General features: G+C 46.4%; 1 protein-coding gene across 2 annotated transcripts in view; it reads right to left on the bottom strand.

Moving 5' to 3' along the window:
- RNF220 (ring finger protein 220) overlaps positions 1-17,781 on the bottom strand; it is a 272,482-nt gene extending 254,701 nt beyond the window's left edge. For both annotated transcript variants that reach the window (XM_005894180.3, XM_070368184.1), the window contains exon 1: positions 17,142-17,781. In XM_005894180.3, coding sequence (XP_005894242.1) covers positions 17,142-17,766 — 625 coding nt within the window. In that variant the 5' untranslated portion in view covers positions 17,767-17,781. The remainder of the gene's footprint in view (positions 1-17,141) is intronic.
- Between the last annotated feature and the right edge of the window lie 869 nt (positions 17,782-18,650).

The following is an 18,650-nucleotide window of genomic DNA, read 5'->3' on the forward strand; positions in this document are numbered from 1 at the left end:
GGAAGATCCCCTGGAGGAGGGTGTGGCAATCCACTCCAGTATTCTTGCCTGGAGAATCGCATGGACAGAGGAGCTTGGCAGGCTATAGTCCATTGGGTTGCAAAGAATCGGCCACACTGAAGAGACTTAGCACGCCAAAGGGAAATCAATCAGTCTTAAGCTTCATGTAAGTAATTAGACAATAAGATAAATAAAGCAACCTGCAATAGTTCCTTCCTAGTTCAAATTTCCCAATGATTCTAGGCATTCTGCCACTCCCTTATCCTCTCCCCAACAGAGCTGGCAAAGAGCCCAGGGGCTCGCTATCTCAGTGACTGGCAGGGCAGAGGCCAAGAACAAGACTAACCAGAGATTCCCTGGAGGTCCACTGGTTAAGAATCCACACTGCAATGCAGGGGACACCGGTTTGATTTCTGGTCTGGGAAAACCCCACATGCCATGGGGCAACTAAGCCCGTGTGCCACAATTACTGAAGCTCTAGCACCTACGCTCTGCAGCAAGAGACGTCATCATAATGAGAAATCCGTACACTCTGACTAGAGAGGAGCCCCTGCTGGCCGCAACTGGAGAAAGCCCACACACAGCAATGAAGATCCTGCACAGCCAAAAATTAAAAGTCAAACAAACAAAACAACACTAACCAAACCTTTGATTCCAAAAGAAAGTCCTGATGGCTCACTGTCCTTTCCTGGGTAGGAGTTCTAGTTATTTCCACCCTAAGCCTTTGAGGGTAGTTAAAAAGGGGGACCATCATCAGGTGATTTTGAGCCCTCCTTGCCCTAACCCCATTTAAGTGGAGTCAAGAAGGAGGGACAACATTGTGGGTACCAGTTCCTTAATATCAATCAGGAATTTTTTTCGGCTATAGAAAGACCTGTCACAATCTGTACAAACCCATAAAAGATCAAAGCTCACCGGAATCAGTATCCCTGTAATGTTACCAAAAGCAGAGGTTAGGGGTGTGGGGTGGAGGGAAAGAGCCTGATTCAAGAGACTCCAAATCTGTGCCCAAGCCCTGGTAACAGTGATTCTAGCTAACATGTATTAAAGGCTTACTTTTCGCCAGGCCCTGTCTTAGGACTTGATTTGTATTTTATATGAACTCATTTAACCCTTATAACAACCCTAGGGGATTGATGTTGTTGTTCAGTCGCTAAGTTGTGTCCGAATCTTTGCGATGCTATGAACTACAGCACATCGGGCTCCTCTGTCTTCCACTATCTCCTCGAGTTTGTTCAAACTCACGCCCATTGAGTCGGTGATGTTATCTAACCATTTCATCCTCTGCTGCCCTCTTCTTCTGCCTTCAGTCTTTCCCAGCATCAAGTTCTTTCCCAACTAGTGGGCTCTTCGCATCAAGTGGCCAAAGTATTGGAGCTTCAGCTTCAGCATCATTCCTTCCACTGAATATTCAGGATTGATTTCCTTTAGGATTGACCGGTTTGATCTCCTTACTGTCCAAGGGACTCTCAACAGTCTTCTCCAACACCACAGTTCAACAGCATCAGTTCTTCAGTGCTCAGCCTTCTTTATGGTCCAATTCTTACATCCGTACATGACTACTGGAAAAACCATAGCCTTGACTATATAGACCTTTGTCAGCAAAGTGATGTCTCAGCTTTTTAATACACTATCTCGGTTTGTCACAGTTTTTCTTCCAAGGAGCAAGCGTCTTTAAAAGGGGATTGATATAGTGCCAATTCCACTTTACCCTGAGGAAACTGAGGCACAGAAGGATGAGATGTCACTGTCCTGTCTCAGGAGCTGGCTCTTCTGAATTGTGTTATCTGTAAAGTGCAGAGTATCCCCAAAGCAGGGCCTGCATTGCAAGAAGCACCAGGACTCAGCAGATGCTAAAACATCTTTCCCTTCCCATCAAGGGGAACATTGGACACACTGGTTTTTGTTTTGGTTTAAATCATAACTAGTACACTCCAGGCAACACACTAGGCACTGGGAACAGAGACGACATAGTCACCACTTCACAGAACTCACAGGGTAGACAGAGTGACAAAGGCTTGCGAAGGGCCAAGCAGATTTTGCCTAAGGGCTGTTCACTACAGAAGACTTTGAGTAAGGACCCAGCCTGACATGCGTAGGTATGGTGCTGAGAACTGTGTCCAGCACGAGTGAGCAGATTCAAGGATTCTTATTCTTATTCCCTCACAAATCTAACCCACAGACCTCCCTCTCCTGGGGTTTATCCTCCTTCTCATCGGCTCTTGAGCCAGACTGCCTGGATTTGAATCTCATCTCTGCTATTTCTTGCTGTTGTGACAATGAATATATTGCTTAAACACTGGGCCTCAGTTTCCTCATCTGTAAAATGGAAGTAACAATATCCATCCCATAGGGATTTTATTAGGATTAAATAAACGATTGGCTGTAAAGCACTGAGAATTGGGCCTGACACCTAGAAAGCACTCCAAACGTGTTACTATTCTTATTAGGAGCAGCCTCTGTGCCTGTCTGGGCCCGCAGTCATTCCACTCGCAATAAAAAAGACTGAATTTAAACGCATCTGGTATGGTTAGTTTAAGGAGGATAGGAAGTCTCTGGGACTAAATAGAAGGAGAACAGTTCCCTTGGGAATTTGGAGGAATAACCCTGGAACTTGTTAATTAAGATCTTGTTAATGAATCTGCTTGTTAATAGTCTATTAAATAATCACACAATGAAGTTTACCGTACAAGTAAAGCCTTTTTCAAATGCTTGTTCTTTCCAATCCTCCTGGCCCAGCTCTGACTTCTAAAGCTCTCCCTTAAGGGCAAGCCCTTCCAAATCCTTCCAATCTGACAGGGGGCCTGTTCATCTCGTCCCGCTCGCCTGGAGAACAGGGCTGTTCTCGCAGCCTAGGAAAGGTCTCCAGGGCAAAGCCCTCTTCAGTTTGATTCTGCCCATCATTCCTTAGGCCCAGGGCATTATGCCTCTGAGCCAAAACATTTCCCTCCAGGAAGCAGGAACAGAGTCACTGGCCCTGGAAACCAAAAACTAAAGGCACTTTGAATCTTGTTGAGAAGAAAGGCAGAAGGTACATTCCTTTCAGTGGGAATCTGGCAAGATAAAATTTCAGTGGAGGTGTCATAGATCTGTTACAGAAAGGGACCTGCCAACCTACGTTCGCAAAAAGTCTACACAACTTTTGTTCCAAACCTCCTAGGAAAATAAGTAGCTGTAGCCAGTGTCAGGGATTGTAGCCTCTTCTGGAGTCAACTTCAAGGAACACTGTGTAAGAGGGCTCCCTCCAGGTCGAACACTCAGGTACTTCATAAATTATTGATACTTTGGTCTCCTATGGCCATTCTGCTCTTTAGACAGATGTTCTTGGAGGAGGAAGATGTATATTATATATATATATACACACACACATATGTATATATATCCATAATACATTGTGTGTCATTTATATGGTTACTTTTAGAAAACCAAAACACATCTGTATTATCTTCTCTGATTCAAGATGCAACAGATGCAGGTTCCATCCCTGGGTCGGAAAGATCCCTGGAGAAGGAAATGGCAACCCACTTCAGTATCCCTGCCTAGCAAATTCCATGGACAGAGGAGCCTGATAGGCTACAGTCCATGGGGTCGCAAAGAGTCGGACACGACTGAGCGACTTAGCTTGCACACACACTTACAGTAGGGCAAGGATTGTCTGTCACCTCTCATGGTATACAATATATAGGAGCTGGGGCCCGGAGAAACGAAGCAACTTACCCAAAGTCAAACACTAGTAAATGACAAGACAGAGCATCTGTCTCTGTGATCCTGTCCTATTGCTGAGCTGTTCCCAAAGCCTCTATTGCTTGTCATCACCTCCCACTTGAAAATGAGTCACGAGGTGCTCAGCCTTTGGCAGATCCTGTGTGGTTCTTCAGACTGTCAATGCATAGAGCCAGCTGGTAATGCTCAGCATAACCAGGCCAGAAAACAGAGATCCAGGGTTCACTTACTCTCACAACAAATATTTATTAAGCCAGGTGCTACACGAGGAGAAATAGTGGATAGAATCACACAAGGAGATGGACATGAATCCTTGGAGGCAGGACAATTAAGCAAATAATTACAATACAAAGTGATGAATGTTTAAGAAGCAGGAAGTATGTTGGAAAAGAACACCACCCCAAGTCCATTAGCAGGGCTGAGAGCAACCACTAGCGTACAGGTGTCTGCAGCCACCTGAACATTGAACCAGGCCCCTATTCACGGCTCATTTAACCTCCTGCCCACTGGCAGCTGCCCCCAGAAGGGTTAAAGCTTGAAGTAGAGAGCCAGCCTGCAGGTGCTGATCACCAATTCTGCCACTGCGAAATCCCTCTCACCCTTATTTCCTTACAAACTTACAAACGAGCATTTCAGCATAAGAAATAAGCATCGGGGTGGTGAGGAGAGGAGATAGAAGGCTGGCAAAAAAATACTCTCCAGCCCATTCTCAGCAGTATAACAGCAGTGGAAGACGAGCTGGCTGGAACCCAAGGAGCACTGAAGTGCACACCGGCCACCCTCACATCTGGCTAAGCACCGCCAACCCCTCCGCTGGGCTGCCTCATAATTACAATGCCGCCCAAGAAAGGGGAGGTCTGCGCCCATACCGTTAGCTGATCGCCAATTAAGGAGGAAAAGGGAAACAACCATAGGAGGAGCGAAGGCAAAGGAGGCACCCGGAGGCAGCTGGCCAGATCCATCCACAACAGGCGACTGGAGAAGGTGCCAGTGTGGGCAGACCCCAGGTCCTCACCCTTACCACCTCTGGCCCCCTGAGTTTGTTCCCTCCCCACTGCCTAGCTCTGATTCCCCTTCCTCCAAAGTCACACTCCTCTGCCAAAGCTTCCCTCTGAGTACTCTCACCCTGGAAGAGGGGTTCATAAACTTTAAGGAGAATCACCTGCTTGTTCAATATGCAGATTTCCAGGCCACAGTCCCTGTGATTCTGATTGGGAGGTCTGGTGTGGGCCCCAGGAATCTGCATTGTAAATCGTATTCACCACCACCCCAACCCCAGACCACCCCCTCCTCCTCCACACTGGCAAGTGATCAGGACGCAGGTGGTCCTTAGATCCCATTTTGAGAAAGCAGCCTTGGGGATTACTCCTTCTCCTGAGATCCCAGAGCCTTATCTGTCTGTTATTTTACATTATCGTTTCTTTTCTCCCATGTACATGCTAACTACTCACCTTAACCATAAGGCTCTCAAGAAGAGGAAGTATCATCTCCTGATTCTTCGACTCCCCTGCAAACAGCGCCGAGCACAAGGCTCTACACACAGAGCTCAGGAAATGCTGTGGATATAGCGCCACGATGGTGATAAGAGGCCTTGGGGGAAAGAAAACCACAGCAGAGACGGCAGAGTCCCTCGGCCCCGGCTGAAAGGAACTGATGTTAGTATGCCTACGCGTGCCAGGCGAGGACAACGGTTGGTTTTGCCTTCTTTCTTTCATTCTTCAATAGTCTTGGCACTACACTCCTAACCTCTGTCATGAAAGTCAAGTCTGTGCAATGCACCTCCTACAGGAAACTTTGCCAAGAAATCCTGCCAAGAATCCTGGGTGCTATGTGGCTTAGTTTAATGGCCAGGAGTACTCTGGATCTTGAGACCCATCAAGTCTCCAGGCAAGGCATGTATAGAGTCGAACAGGAACTCTAGGATAAAACTTAGGGCCCTTGGCCTACCCCCAAACATCATTAGGGTCAAGGCTGTCCTGCATTTAGCAAATATTTCCTGAGTGGCTGTCCATCCCAAGCATGGTTGTGGGTGCTCATGGTTCTCATGTCATCAGAAAGTATTTGCTAGTGATTAATCTTTAGAAAGCTATTTTACAAGAAAGATCCTACATGATGCTGAGCCTTAGAACCATATAAGCACCAAACAGACAGTCTCAAGAATGCCTGGCTATAGGATGAAATATAATAGCGATCCAAAGTCAGCTCTGAGGCCCTGGCAGAGAGAAAGCCCATTCTTACTCACCATCATGGGGGTTTCTTGCCTGGAGAATTCCATGAACAGAGGAGCCTGGCAGGTTATGTCCATGGGGTTGCAAAGAGTCGGACACAACTGAGTGACTAACATACACACACACACTCACCATTATAAGTAATGCTTGGCAGCTCTGGAGTTCTTTCTCCCACACTCAGATGCCATACTTTGTCCAGAAAAACAAACTGTCACACCTAGCCTCTTTGAGTGACCCCTGATCTTCAGATATCAGCTTATCCCATAGTTTCCCTCTAGAAAACTATCCCTGACTCATAGACAAGATTAGGTGCTCCTGATTCTAACCTCATGGAGTTTTACATTTCCTCTATTAGAGTACTTTTCACGACATCCTGCAATTGATTGTTAAGCTTCCAGCTCCAGTAAGGCAGGGACTCTAATCAGTCTTGCCCATCATCATATCACTAGCACCCAGCACAGTGTCTGGAGGGACACAGGTATTTGGAAAATACTAATTGAATGATTAAATGAACTAATGAATGTATCATACTATCAGATGGAAACTGAACCATGCCTCCTGTACTCTGCCATAATTTTATCCACGTGTGTGAGTGTTCATTCGCTCAGTCTTGTCTCTTTGCAACCCCATGAACTGTAGCCCATTAGACTCTTCTGTCCATGGAATTTTCCAGGCAAGAACACCGGAGTGGGTTGCCATTTCCTACTCCAGGGCATCTTCCCGACCCGGGATCGAACCAGCATCTCTTGCGTCTCCTGCATTGGCAGGCAGATTTTTTTTTTTTTACCACTGCACCACCTGGAAGCCTCAGTTTTATCCACAGTGCCACCTAAAAACACCCTCGATGAGCAGCACCCTTCCTTCTGCAGTACCAGTATTTTATAGATGTGGAACAGAGACTCACAGATCGCCCCAACAGAGATTCCAGGAGGCACTTCCCATGATCTAAGAAAGACACAACATTCCAAAGTCAGTGTAATGTCACCAAAAGCCTGTTAGTTACACTTGCCAGAAGCCACAGTACCAGCTGGATGGTAAGATCTCTTTCAAGTCATTCAACTTCTCAGAGACCCAGCTTCTTCATGAAGAAGATTTTGGGTCCCTCAGCAGTAGGGACTCTCTTTGAATAAAGAAACAATAACAATGAAGAGCTACCCATACCATAACGGGAAGCTGGGAGAGGAGGGTAGCGTTTACAAGGAGTCATCTCTGCAGCTAGGAAGGGGTTAAGCACACATGTCTGTCTGGACCTCTTACCCGTAAATCAGCCTTGACTGCTGCTCAGGCTGAATGAAGCCCCACCAGGTTGGCCTGTCAGGAAGGAAGCCCATGCGTCCAGACTTTTGTTGTTCTAAGGATTTTTTTTTACATTTTACTGCTCAGGAAGGAAGCCAAAGCCTAGGCCCTAACTGCAGTCCTGCTGATTACTTACCCTCGCATGCACTGCTGCCTTTGCCTCCCTATCTACCTCTCAGACCCAACTCTTTCCTTTCCTAGAGTTCCTTCCTAACTGTGACTATGGCATTGGAGCCTAAATGCCAGACTTTTCTCCCCTTCTTTAAAAACTGAACATTAACATTCAACATTTCCCTTCTTATTTCCCATATGCCTCCAAGTCTGTGAGTAGAAAGAACTGGGGCCTAGGAGAGAGGAGAATGGGTGCTCTATGATCTATGGAGACATTCTGGCCCTCAGAGTGACTGGAACCCTTTCTCTTAAATGGAGCCATGAAGGAACTGATGGGGATTGAGGTATCGGACAACTGGCCTCCAATGGGTATTTTTGCTACATACGTATTTGAACAGAAGCCTTTTCAAGTATGAGCTGTTATATTCAAATAACAGACCCAAATCCAAGGTCCTCAGGCAGAGGGTCAGTCTTTCTCACTCCCATCCTCCTACTTCCCATCTCTCCCACTGATGGGCGGTCAGCTTCTGGTGTTCCCAAGCCCCCTGGGGCTTTCTTTCTACAAAGAGAAAAACACTGAGTTTATTTGTGTGCTCAGGGTAATGGACAGCCTTCTTTACTCCTAGGAGAATGCACACAGACACTATGGAAGAGGTCTGTCCCCGCCCAACTCTGCCCTCCCCTTCCCCTGCTAATCCCTCCCCAGCAGCCCCCCCAGCTCACTCCTGCTGCTGTATTTCTCTCCTGACCTACAAGGCCCCTTGAAGCCCCATCCTAAGCCTCCCCCAAGCAGAGACAATCCATCATGCTGTGGGACTGTGACACACACAGATGGGGGAAGGTTCACAGATTTCTCTCACATAGGCGAGAGGGGGAGAAAGTGTTTGTATAACTTAAAATCTGAGGACATATTAGAAACTCTGGGACTTTGAATTCTAATACTAGTCAAATGCCATTATAGCAAATCTGATTATATATGGCCCAAATTTCTAGCACATACAAATTCTAATGACCCATCTGTTTCAAATAATATCTGATAACACAAAATTCCAGAATAAGACAATCTGGTGAGATTTGGATTTTCTAACCTGGGCCACTAGGTTAGATATCTAGCCCTACTTAAGTCCCTTCCTGGCTCAGAGACTCAGTTTCTTTAACTGTAATATTACCTTGTTTCTCAATAAAATGAAGGGAGAAAGAGGTCAGAGGGCCACCAGGCCTAATCCTGGTGGATGGATAATAATGCAGAGAGGTGAAGCAGCTGTTATCACAGAAAAGAGCTGAGCCTCTCTCCCTCCCCTCTTTCCACATCACCATAAGGCATGAGTGCATGGAAGGATCCTACATACATGCTAGCCATTAATGACACTGTGTTTGACTATATTGGTGCTTCTAACAAGGACGATTATACCACCAGATTGTCCTTGAAATAATAATAGTCATTATGTATTGAACACTTAATATGTGTGAGGAACTGTTCTAAGCATTATTAGTTTGCTTAATCTCATTCAGTCCTTCACAACAAGCGTTTTAGGTTGTATAATTCCCACTTTACAGATAACAGTACTGAGGCCCAGAGAGGTTAAATAATTTGCCCAGGGTCACAGAACAAGTAAGCTAAAGGGTCATGATTTTACTCCAGAGGCTGAACTCATAGCCACTATGTTATATTGCTTCCCTACTTTTGATCTGAAACAGCTTCAAGTTGAAGCTCAAAGGGGCACACACAGCATTTATCCCTCTAACAGGTATTTATTATGCTAAGCCATTCTGATTCAGTTTAAATCAAACCCTGAAAAGTAAGATCAAGTGAGAGCAATATAGGATTAGCTAGCACCTAAATGGGAATCATATACCTGAAAATAAAGCAAAGGTCTCTCCAGGGCTGGCCCTTGCCCACTCCCTACAGCTTTCTGACTGTCTGCTGCTCTAAGATGGATGCAAAGCCATAAGTCTCAGCCTACAAATGAATTTCAGTGGAAAAAGACAACCCTCATCTGGTGAGTCACATTCAGGCTTACTGGGCTTGATTTCTCATGAGACTGTACCAAAAGGTTCCTCCTTCACATATTCAGGTCTAGACTTTCCTAAAGCTCCATGTCTGCTGAACAGAATGTACTGGACGCAGCACCACGTTTCCCCCCACCCAAAACACAACTTTCATTTCCTCTAGGTCATCTTCAATCAGAACACATTCCACAGAGAAAATTGACGGTCAAATGTCTGAATTGCCAGATGGTTGTATGTGTTTACAAAACCCACATATCACTTGTCTGTTTCCAGCTCCAGTCAGGATCCAGGTAGAAACTTTTTTTTCCTAAAATACACACAAAGCAGATCTGTATTTGTGGACTCCATGATAGGGGATGTGATGCTGTGGGAAAACATTTGGGAAGGGGATAGACTCTAATCTTAGGTTTCTAGAGTAAGGACAGAAAAGCAAATTTTAAACTATTTTTTAAGTTATGAAAGATTTTTTTAGCCAAAATAATCAACAAAATAAATCTATATTTGAGAAAAGTAATGGCACATATCTCTTGAAAAATTGCCTACCTACCTTTATCCTCATCAAATCTCAAGGCATATAAATTCTTCCTTCCTTTCCTCAAACAACTATACCTGTAGGACAGCCCAGTTTTATGGATATTATCAGTGTAAGGCTGAAGTGTGGCAAGTTGATAAAAACTTTAAAAATCAGATTATAATCACCACCATCAATTTATTCAATACTCAATTAACACTGAACCCTTTGCTGTGATTGGTACTGATTCAGTGTAAATTTTTTTTTTTAACACTAGCAGTAAAATGTGATTGAGATAATAGAAAAGTCTGATCCATTGGGTAAGGCTGTAAGGGTATGAATTATTCCTATTTACTTAGCATCTACTAGATTGACTGATTTATACCACAGCCTCTCATTTCTCCAGGCCTAAACTCATAGTCCCACTTCAGGATCTTTTCCTGGAAAAGGCACAACAAAGTGACTAAGTAGGTGAAAGTTCTTTTGCAGAAAATTCTCCTCCTTGCCTCAAAAAAAGAGATATTTAGAAATTTCCACCCTGGAGCACATACTTTGAGGTTCCAAAGGATAAAATCACACTCTGTTCAACCACAAATGCCACAAATTAAATGGCATTAAAAAAAAAAAAAGATGGCATTTTAGCTGCTAATAGCAATGTTATCCTTAGGTCTGCAGCTCACCCCTCTCTGTTGTTGCTGTTTAGTTGATTAGTCATGTCCGACTTTTGCGACACAGTGCACTGTAGCCCACCAGGCTCCTCTATCCATGGGATTTCCCAGGCAAGAATACTGGAGTGGGCTGCCATTTCCTTCCCTAAGGGGGTCTTCCCCACCCAGAGATGGAACCAGCCTCTCCTGCATCTCTCTTTAGGGAGGGTGAAATGGCACTGGAGAATGTAGTTTAACTGTCTGAAGGGAAGATTTGAATCCAAAAATTATTTTTAGTTTGGTGTTAAAATCCTGTGGGTTTTACAATAAAATGTATCATCACTCTGAGTCTCAAGTATTTATAAAGAGTACATTCCAACATGTATTCTGATATTTATTGACCAGATGGATGTGGTTAAAAAGAGTTAAAAATATGAAAATCCATCATAAAAATATAACTCTATTAAATGTGCTATCAGTCCAAATTCTGAGTATTTACAAAAACTAGTTCAACGTGTGCCAATATTTATTAACCAGATGGGTGAAGTTAATAAGGGTTAAAAATAAAGAAAACCAATATAAAAATATAATTCTATTTTTCAGTTTCCTCTTCCCTGCCTAATGAGGAAAGGGGGTGGGGAGGGAGAGCAACTTTTGTTATTTGGATACAATGTGTGTTTTTTGTTTTCAAACAAAAAAGGGCCACCAAATAATCAACCTGGGGCCGCTGACCGGAAGGCAGCCCCGGAAAACTTCCCGTGGGAAGAGTTCCAGAAATTGCAGGGACATTAACGAACCCCGCTGTGCTGGCTACGAGCCTCGGACGGTCACAGGCTACGTCCACTCGCCTCGCCCGAATACCAGCCATCCTGGCGATTCACGAACCCCGGGACTTGGGAAAACATTCCCCGACTTGAAAAGCAAGACGAACGCGGAAAACATTTCGAACCTACGTGAGAAACCTCAAAGTTCTAGGGTGCCGAAGGCAACGCTAGATCCAGATGCGCGTGTGCACACACGTCCATCCTCCCGGCTCCCGCCTCCCCTAACCTCGTCCCCCAAGCCCCCTCCCCTCGCAGTGTCCCCTAGCCTCCTCACTCCGCCACCCGCCCATCTGCATCTCCCGCCGGGTCCCAGATCACCGGACCTCCGCGTGGTCGCGCCCCCTCCTAGGTTTACACCCCCGCCCACTCCCTCGTTCCGACCCCATCTCTCTGCTGCTTGGACAACGTACGGGAAACCCGCCCGGGGCTCGGTTCTAAGCGCGACCTGGAGGCTCTGGGCGTGGAGGGCGGAGCGGGGGTGGGGACCCGGCGGCCCCCGGGGGCAGCGCCCGGACTTTTCCCGCAGTCCGGCCGAGCGACGGCGAGGTCACCAACATTTCTGAAACCACTTGAACGCTATCTCCGTGACGGAGGCTGGGGGAGGGGGGGTCCTTTTCAAGTGAGCCAGCGGGGCCCACTCCGTGGTCCTTCTTCCCTCCCCCGGGCCGGCCTCGCGCCTCTCCGCGCCCCCTCCCCCCAAACGATCAATTACCAGCCACCCTTCTGCCGGGAGCGGCGAGGGGCTGGCTGGCGGCCGCGAGGAAACGGCAGCCCGGATCACTTCTGCATGACAATTGATGGGAGGGAGGGCGCCGGGCGAGGAGGGAGGGCGGCTGCGGTGTCCGTTTTCTCACCATGGTGATTAGGCATTCCGGCCGTGCGAGGAGGCAGCCGCCGACCAGAGCGGCGCGGCGCGGAGCGAGGGCAGGGAAGAGAGCGGGAGCGGGAGCGAGCCCAGCCGCCCGGCGGGCGGGCGGGCCAGCGGCGCGCCGAGCCAAGCCAAGCCAGGCCAGATGGCTCTGCAGCCATCAGGGACTGCTCCCGTCCAGCCCGGCCCCACTTTAGCTGTGCAAACATTTCTTTATCCCAACAAGACAATTAAACCCAGCAGCATGAAAAGGAGTCTCCATGACTGTGTTGGGAGCGAACAACCAGAAACAACCACACACATCACAGGAGTTCTTGCCCCTCCCCTCCCCCCACCCCAGATGGGGAAGGAATAGGGACTCCGGGAGAAGCCCGGGCGCAGCTGAGCCGACAGTCGACAATCGGGCTAGATCTGGGCAGTCAGTACAGCGGGAACCATCTGACCCATCTCTGATGATGGGCACGCCCTTTCAGAGTGGTCATCTGCTCCAGCAACGATCCAGAAGTTGAGCCCGGTGACCTGAGAACTGCCCCCAAACATCCTCTCCAGCAAGAGCAATTCTCTTAAAAGCCCAGAGCAGGGTCCCTACCCACCCCAGTCCCAGAGCCCTTGGCATGTAGCCCCCTCACAACACTCCAATGATGCAGCCAGCCACCTCCTTTCAGGCTGCCCTGGGCCTATGTAGGCTCAGTTGACTTGATTTTTAGGACATAGGGTTTTCAATGATAGGTGCCTTTGGAAAGACACATCTCAGAGTACAAAATACCATCTCCTTCTCAGCGCTTTTCAAATTTGAGTGACTTTTTAAATATATTAAAGATGAGAGCAAAGCAGACCATCTTGAAACTGCTGGGAGCGTTCGGGTTCTCTGACCACAGGGAAGGGTCAAGGAAAGAGGGCCACCTAAAGTCAGTGCCCAGTACCCACCTCTGAGGTAAGCCAGAAGGCAGGGCCCATCATGGCTCCCCAAGGGCAGTTCCGGTCCCTCTCAGCCCTCAGGGTGAATATGCATCCTGGCCAACTCCAATTTGGGCTGAGTGATAGACTGGCAGGCTGGCCAAAGACTGTGTTGCCCAGACAGGAATTGGGCCCTGGAGTGGCCTATAGAGAACAATCAGGAAATGCACATGCTAAGAGCCAGAGTGCTAAGGGGGTCATAAATGTATAGATTCTAGTACAAGGCAGCAGAGAATACCTATTTTCCCTTTTGTTGTAAAGTTTCCTTAATGAGGAAATGTTTATTTTAAAAGCCTTGGGAAACATATCTGTAGTATGTAAGTATGTAAGGGCCGTTACATACTTACTTAGTATGTAAGACACACGTGGACTATTTGTAATTGGTCCATAAATTTTCGCATCATTTCCCTGGACATGGACAAGGAGTCTTGGGTTCAGGGAATGACAATAAACAGGAGTTACCTCATTCCCCTTCCTGGGGAATCATGCATCCTCCACGAATGGCTTCTCATCAAATACTTCTCCCTTTTTCCAGGGTAAATAAGTCAGTCCTGTTGAGTAAAGCCTTCTTTTTTCCATAGAGCCCAACACCTACCTCAGGAATCACCTGTGATACCAGGTAGATGAACAGCAAAATGGAATCATCTATTAGGAGAGACAATACTTTACCCAAGGAGCTATGTTGCTTTCTACAAAAATGGGTATTTAACCACAAAAGAAATCCTTCCTATCAGTACCCAGATTGAAGGAAAGAACACGTGTGCATTACACCATGTCTGCAGGCCCCTCTTTCAAATGCTCTCAGATGTGGACATATCTGCATATGGATGCAGTGTGTGAGCAGAGGGTGGCTGCGACAGTAAAAACTGTCAGTGTTTCCATTGTAAAACTGATTTTTTCATTGACCTAAAACTCAGTCATAAAACTTCTACTCTAAGGGACACACACACCCGTACTCACCCCGCCCCCTCAACAAAACCCTAAAGCTACATGCTTATTTAGGAGATTTACTGTTGTATTTAATTATAGCTTCTCTTACATTTTATGAAAAAAAATTTCTTTATATGAAGAGAACTGAAAAATCAGTCAACTATATCAAGGATTAGCTCTAAATTTTAAGAATTACAAAGCCTAAAATACACATGGTTAATTTTTGGCAATCTGGGCAAAAGCCACAGTACCCTATCACTGTGCTCCTGAACACTTTCTGTCCTCTCTTTTCTTGCCTCCCCACCCCCTTACTGCCCCATCTGCCCCTCAAGCGCTCCCCTTGGAAGCAGTCTTGTATACTGTCACTCGATTATCTGAGAAATATTACTTATTTCAAAACGGTTCTGTAGGGAGGACCTGAAAGGCATCTAGTGGGAATAATCAGGCCTTCTAACGGCCCTTAAATATGTATTTACATAAAACAGACCATAAATATTCTGACACACGTCGGCATATGACAGGAGCCAAGAAAGCTGCAGCAGACTTGGTCACGGCGCCTCTTCGACCCTTCCCTACAGAAAAATGTTTCCCCAGCCTTCCAAAACTCAAAATCCAAAGCACAAATGTTCCCCAGGACAACCCTGTGATGGTTGCTACCCCACCCAAGAGAAGGAAAAGAGAAAGGAACACAAATCCAGGGTTATCACAAGAGAACAGTCTCCCATGCACTTTGTACCTTTATTTCTCATTTAAGATCAGTCACAAATGCAACTCTAGATAATGTGAGTGGACAAACATTCTACACTCAGACATGCCTATAGATCTAACATTTGTGTAAGAGGAAAAAAGAGAACACAAAATATTCACTAAAGGAAGGATATTTTAAACAACAGGGGGAAGGGCTCAAATTTATATAACACTACAATTTGAAATAAAGAAGTTTCCCCACCCTTCTGATCAGAATCTCATTAATTTCAAGGTCAGAATTCCATTTCACTTTGGGAGACAGACTCATTTAATTTTTCTCCACCCAGGCGTATTCCTGTGTGAGGGATCCATCTCCATGGGGGATGACACCCCCACACAAGGCGAACCAGGCAAACAGAAGAGTTATGGCTTTGACACTCGGAGGGGAATGGATATCCGCATCTATGAGTTCTGACTCGACTAACAAGCTTCCTCCTGCTCTGGGGGTCTGATACAGGTTTGGGCTAAAAAATGGAAAAATGGAGACAAGCTGGATTTGTTAGGAGAGAAGAAAGGTTTCTTGATCTCCAGGTGTTACTTTGTGGCATGTTAGTTTTGAGAGGGTTTCATTTCAACTTGTGTTTGGAGAAAAAAAGGAGCAGACTTGGTCACACCCGAAACCAGGGCAGTTTTGGCCAGAGGTCAGGTTAAAGCTCGCCTTGATCACTTGCACATTGACAAATGAAAACTAAACTAAACTGAAATAGACAGACAGAACGGCAACCCGTATTCAGCAAGTATATCCCCAAAGCAGGATCACTGCGAAACACACACACACACACACACACACACACACACACACACACGTCAGCTGTACAGAAAGGGGGAAAGGTAGAATAGGAGCTAAAGCAAAAGACAGAGAGAACACAGAGAGATACAGCCTTCTCCCTGAAGTGGGGAGGTCTCAGGCTTACAGACGCTGACATAAAAGACACACTGGCAACATATTTCAAAACCAAAGAGCGATGGATTTACAAGGCAGGTTGATTTTATGATGACTTTTATTGAAAAGGTACGCTGGGTTTAGGCAGATGCCTTTTAGCGCAGGAAAGTTAACACAGTGCCTAATTCAAGGAGACAGCCTGAGGAAGCAGTGCCGACAGGGGAGAGAGCAGCAACGTCTCTATTACTCTCCTCGGCATCATAAAGAGAAGAGAAAAAAATGGCATTTGTGATGGTGGTTATAGAGAGGATGGGGGAGCACAAAAAACAGAGAAGAGGGAAAGAAACCTCAAATGTAGTTTTCTTAAGAAAATAAAATGAAGCAAATCTTAGAACAAAGGGTTGGCTGGAAAAAAACACCCCCAGTTCATAAATTCTCACCAGGCTTGAAGAAAACTGCTCTGTGGGGGTCTACCCATGGTCCAAAAGCTTCAAAACACAATTATTTTCTGATTACATGAGAAGTGAGGATGGCAGGGTTCAACATTCCTAGTCTACAAGTTCCAAGCAAAGGTTTAGCCCCAACTATTAGTGAGTGTAGCCAGAGCCCATCAAGGCCCTTGGAGAACAGAACAGAGCTGTTTCTTAAGCAGAAATTGATAACAGTTGTGAGCATCAAAAAAAAACAAACAAACAAAAAAAAACAAAAAAACCCAGCAGTCACATAGACAACCTGTCTAGTTCTCCAAGGGAGCCCCCGTATAAGCACCCAGCAAACCTGTTAAATCCCAAGAGAACTTGGCTTTCTAGCCTCGCGATTGCAAGGAAAACACAGCTGTTTGAAATGCTTTATGGTGATTGACGACACCTTTGTCCTTCTCTGAAAAATAGCCTGATTTGGACAAGGGCTGAGAGTTGTGAAAATAAAATCACGTGGAGTCTGCTGGATGTGGTACAATGGAAAAGCTAAAAAATAATACCGAGGTCAGAGAAACATAATGAGGAGAGCAAAGGGAAGAGGGATGGATGGGTGTCTTCAGCGCCTCCCCCACCGCCAACACACAAATTCCCTAGGAACCTATGCTTACTAATGAAATGACATTCATTCCGGTATATATACGGCACCCCCTCTCCACTCCAGAGTCCCCAGAGAATAAGCCACTCGTGCCCCGGAAGGAAGGGCAGTGCAGGCCAGCGTGCCTCCAGCTACCTTCAGAAAAACGTTTCCTACAAGAACTATCAATGCTCATTGACAAGACACAAGTAAATGTCAGCACTCCACAGATCCTGAATGGGAGAGTCAGCCCTTCCCATTACGAGGAGCATGAAAAATGCCACTGACCTGTTGAATACTACTGTAAGGCAGGGCCTACTGGGGTTAGGGGAGGGCTGCACCAAGGTACTTACATCTGTCATTCCGATCTTCTGGGCTAGATGAGGCTTCCCGATCCGAAATGAGGCCAGAGACAGCAAAAATCTTCTTCCCAGTGTCGTCAACCTTAAGTGAACCGGGGGAGCTAGATGGCAGCTGTGTCCCAAAGTCATATTCCTTGCCATCTGCATCTGAGAAGCGCAAGTGGGGAGACTCTGTGTCATGGCAGTTTTTAAGTCGCTTGGCGGGCGTGAAGGCTGACTGATAACTCTCCCGGTCCTCAGTGGAAGCAAAGGGACGGAAAGCCCCCACTCCGCTGTGATTCAGCATACTGATTGGGGTGCAATCTAGGTTTGGGGGAGCAAACTGCGGGTGGAGGTGTAGCAATGAAGGGGGAAAATCACGATTGGCAAAAGTGCCTGGCACCCCACCTTGCCGATGGTACATAGAGGCAAAGGTGTAGGAACCATTGGTGAACGGAATATGCACGTCCTTGTCTACTGAGACAGGTACACCGAAGGGTCGTGGCTGCTGACAAGGGATGGATGCGTCACGGCTAGCCTCGGCCGTGGACGCCAGGACCATCAGGGCTGGAGATGCCAGCGGGTTGGGGAGGTAGGATGAGTTCTCCATCTTGAAGGCTGCCCGGTGTAAGTCCATCGGAGTCTCTTTCTATAGCCCGCGTCACACAAGAAGCAGTCTTCCCTGGGAGGGAGTGGCACCTGGGAGCAGGGCAGGGAGTATTACTGGGGCATGATCCCCTTTTAAGACCTGTGGAAACAACAAAGAGAAAAAAAGAGGGGGGAGGAAGGTCAGGGGGAGGAAAGACAAGGGAAACCCCAAGTGATCGAAACACCACCCTTCTGGCTTACAGATGCTCGGGCATGAGACACCGCAGGCTTTAGGAGCCAGTGGGCAGCAGCATCAGACCATTTTCATTCAGGAAAATCAATAGACAACTTACTGTGATGTACGCGTAGCTGACTTTGGTCCCTACACGTTCCGGGTGAAATGCGCCTGAGCCCAGCAAAGGAAAAAAAAATCATAAAACCTCCAAATACGATATTCCCTGAGCAAATGAGCTTTGGAAGGCCAAGTCACCCAGTAGATGAGGTGGGGTCTCTATTTTAAAGGGCCTGTACCTGCATACACCACTCATGACAGGCCTGATGTTCAAACAGAGGCCAGGTTCTACACATAAGACCCCCCTACATTTGCATCCTCTCCTTATCTTCCCTAACAATGCTCGGAGACTGAAAAATCCCTAAATCAAGCACATTTAGATCATGAATATCTCCACATGTTAGTTGGTACAAATTGTACATGTAGATAAATCACACACATTGGCACATACATAAACACACATCTTCATGTATCATCTAAGTCTCTTTCCAGAAAGAAGTACTATGTGAAGAAACAACAGCAGCATTATTTTTGATCCACACCCCTCTTTAATCACATAGGCTTTCTCTTTTCTGAGAAGGAACAAAACCTTCATCAATAAAGTGCCTGCCATCTCTGACAATATTTAAAAACATAATGGG

The sequence above is a fragment of the Bos mutus genome, chromosome 3 (genome assembly GCF_027580195.1).
Source record: "Bos mutus isolate GX-2022 chromosome 3, NWIPB_WYAK_1.1, whole genome shotgun sequence".
Lineage (NCBI taxonomy): Eukaryota > Metazoa > Chordata > Mammalia > Artiodactyla > Bovidae > Bos > Bos mutus.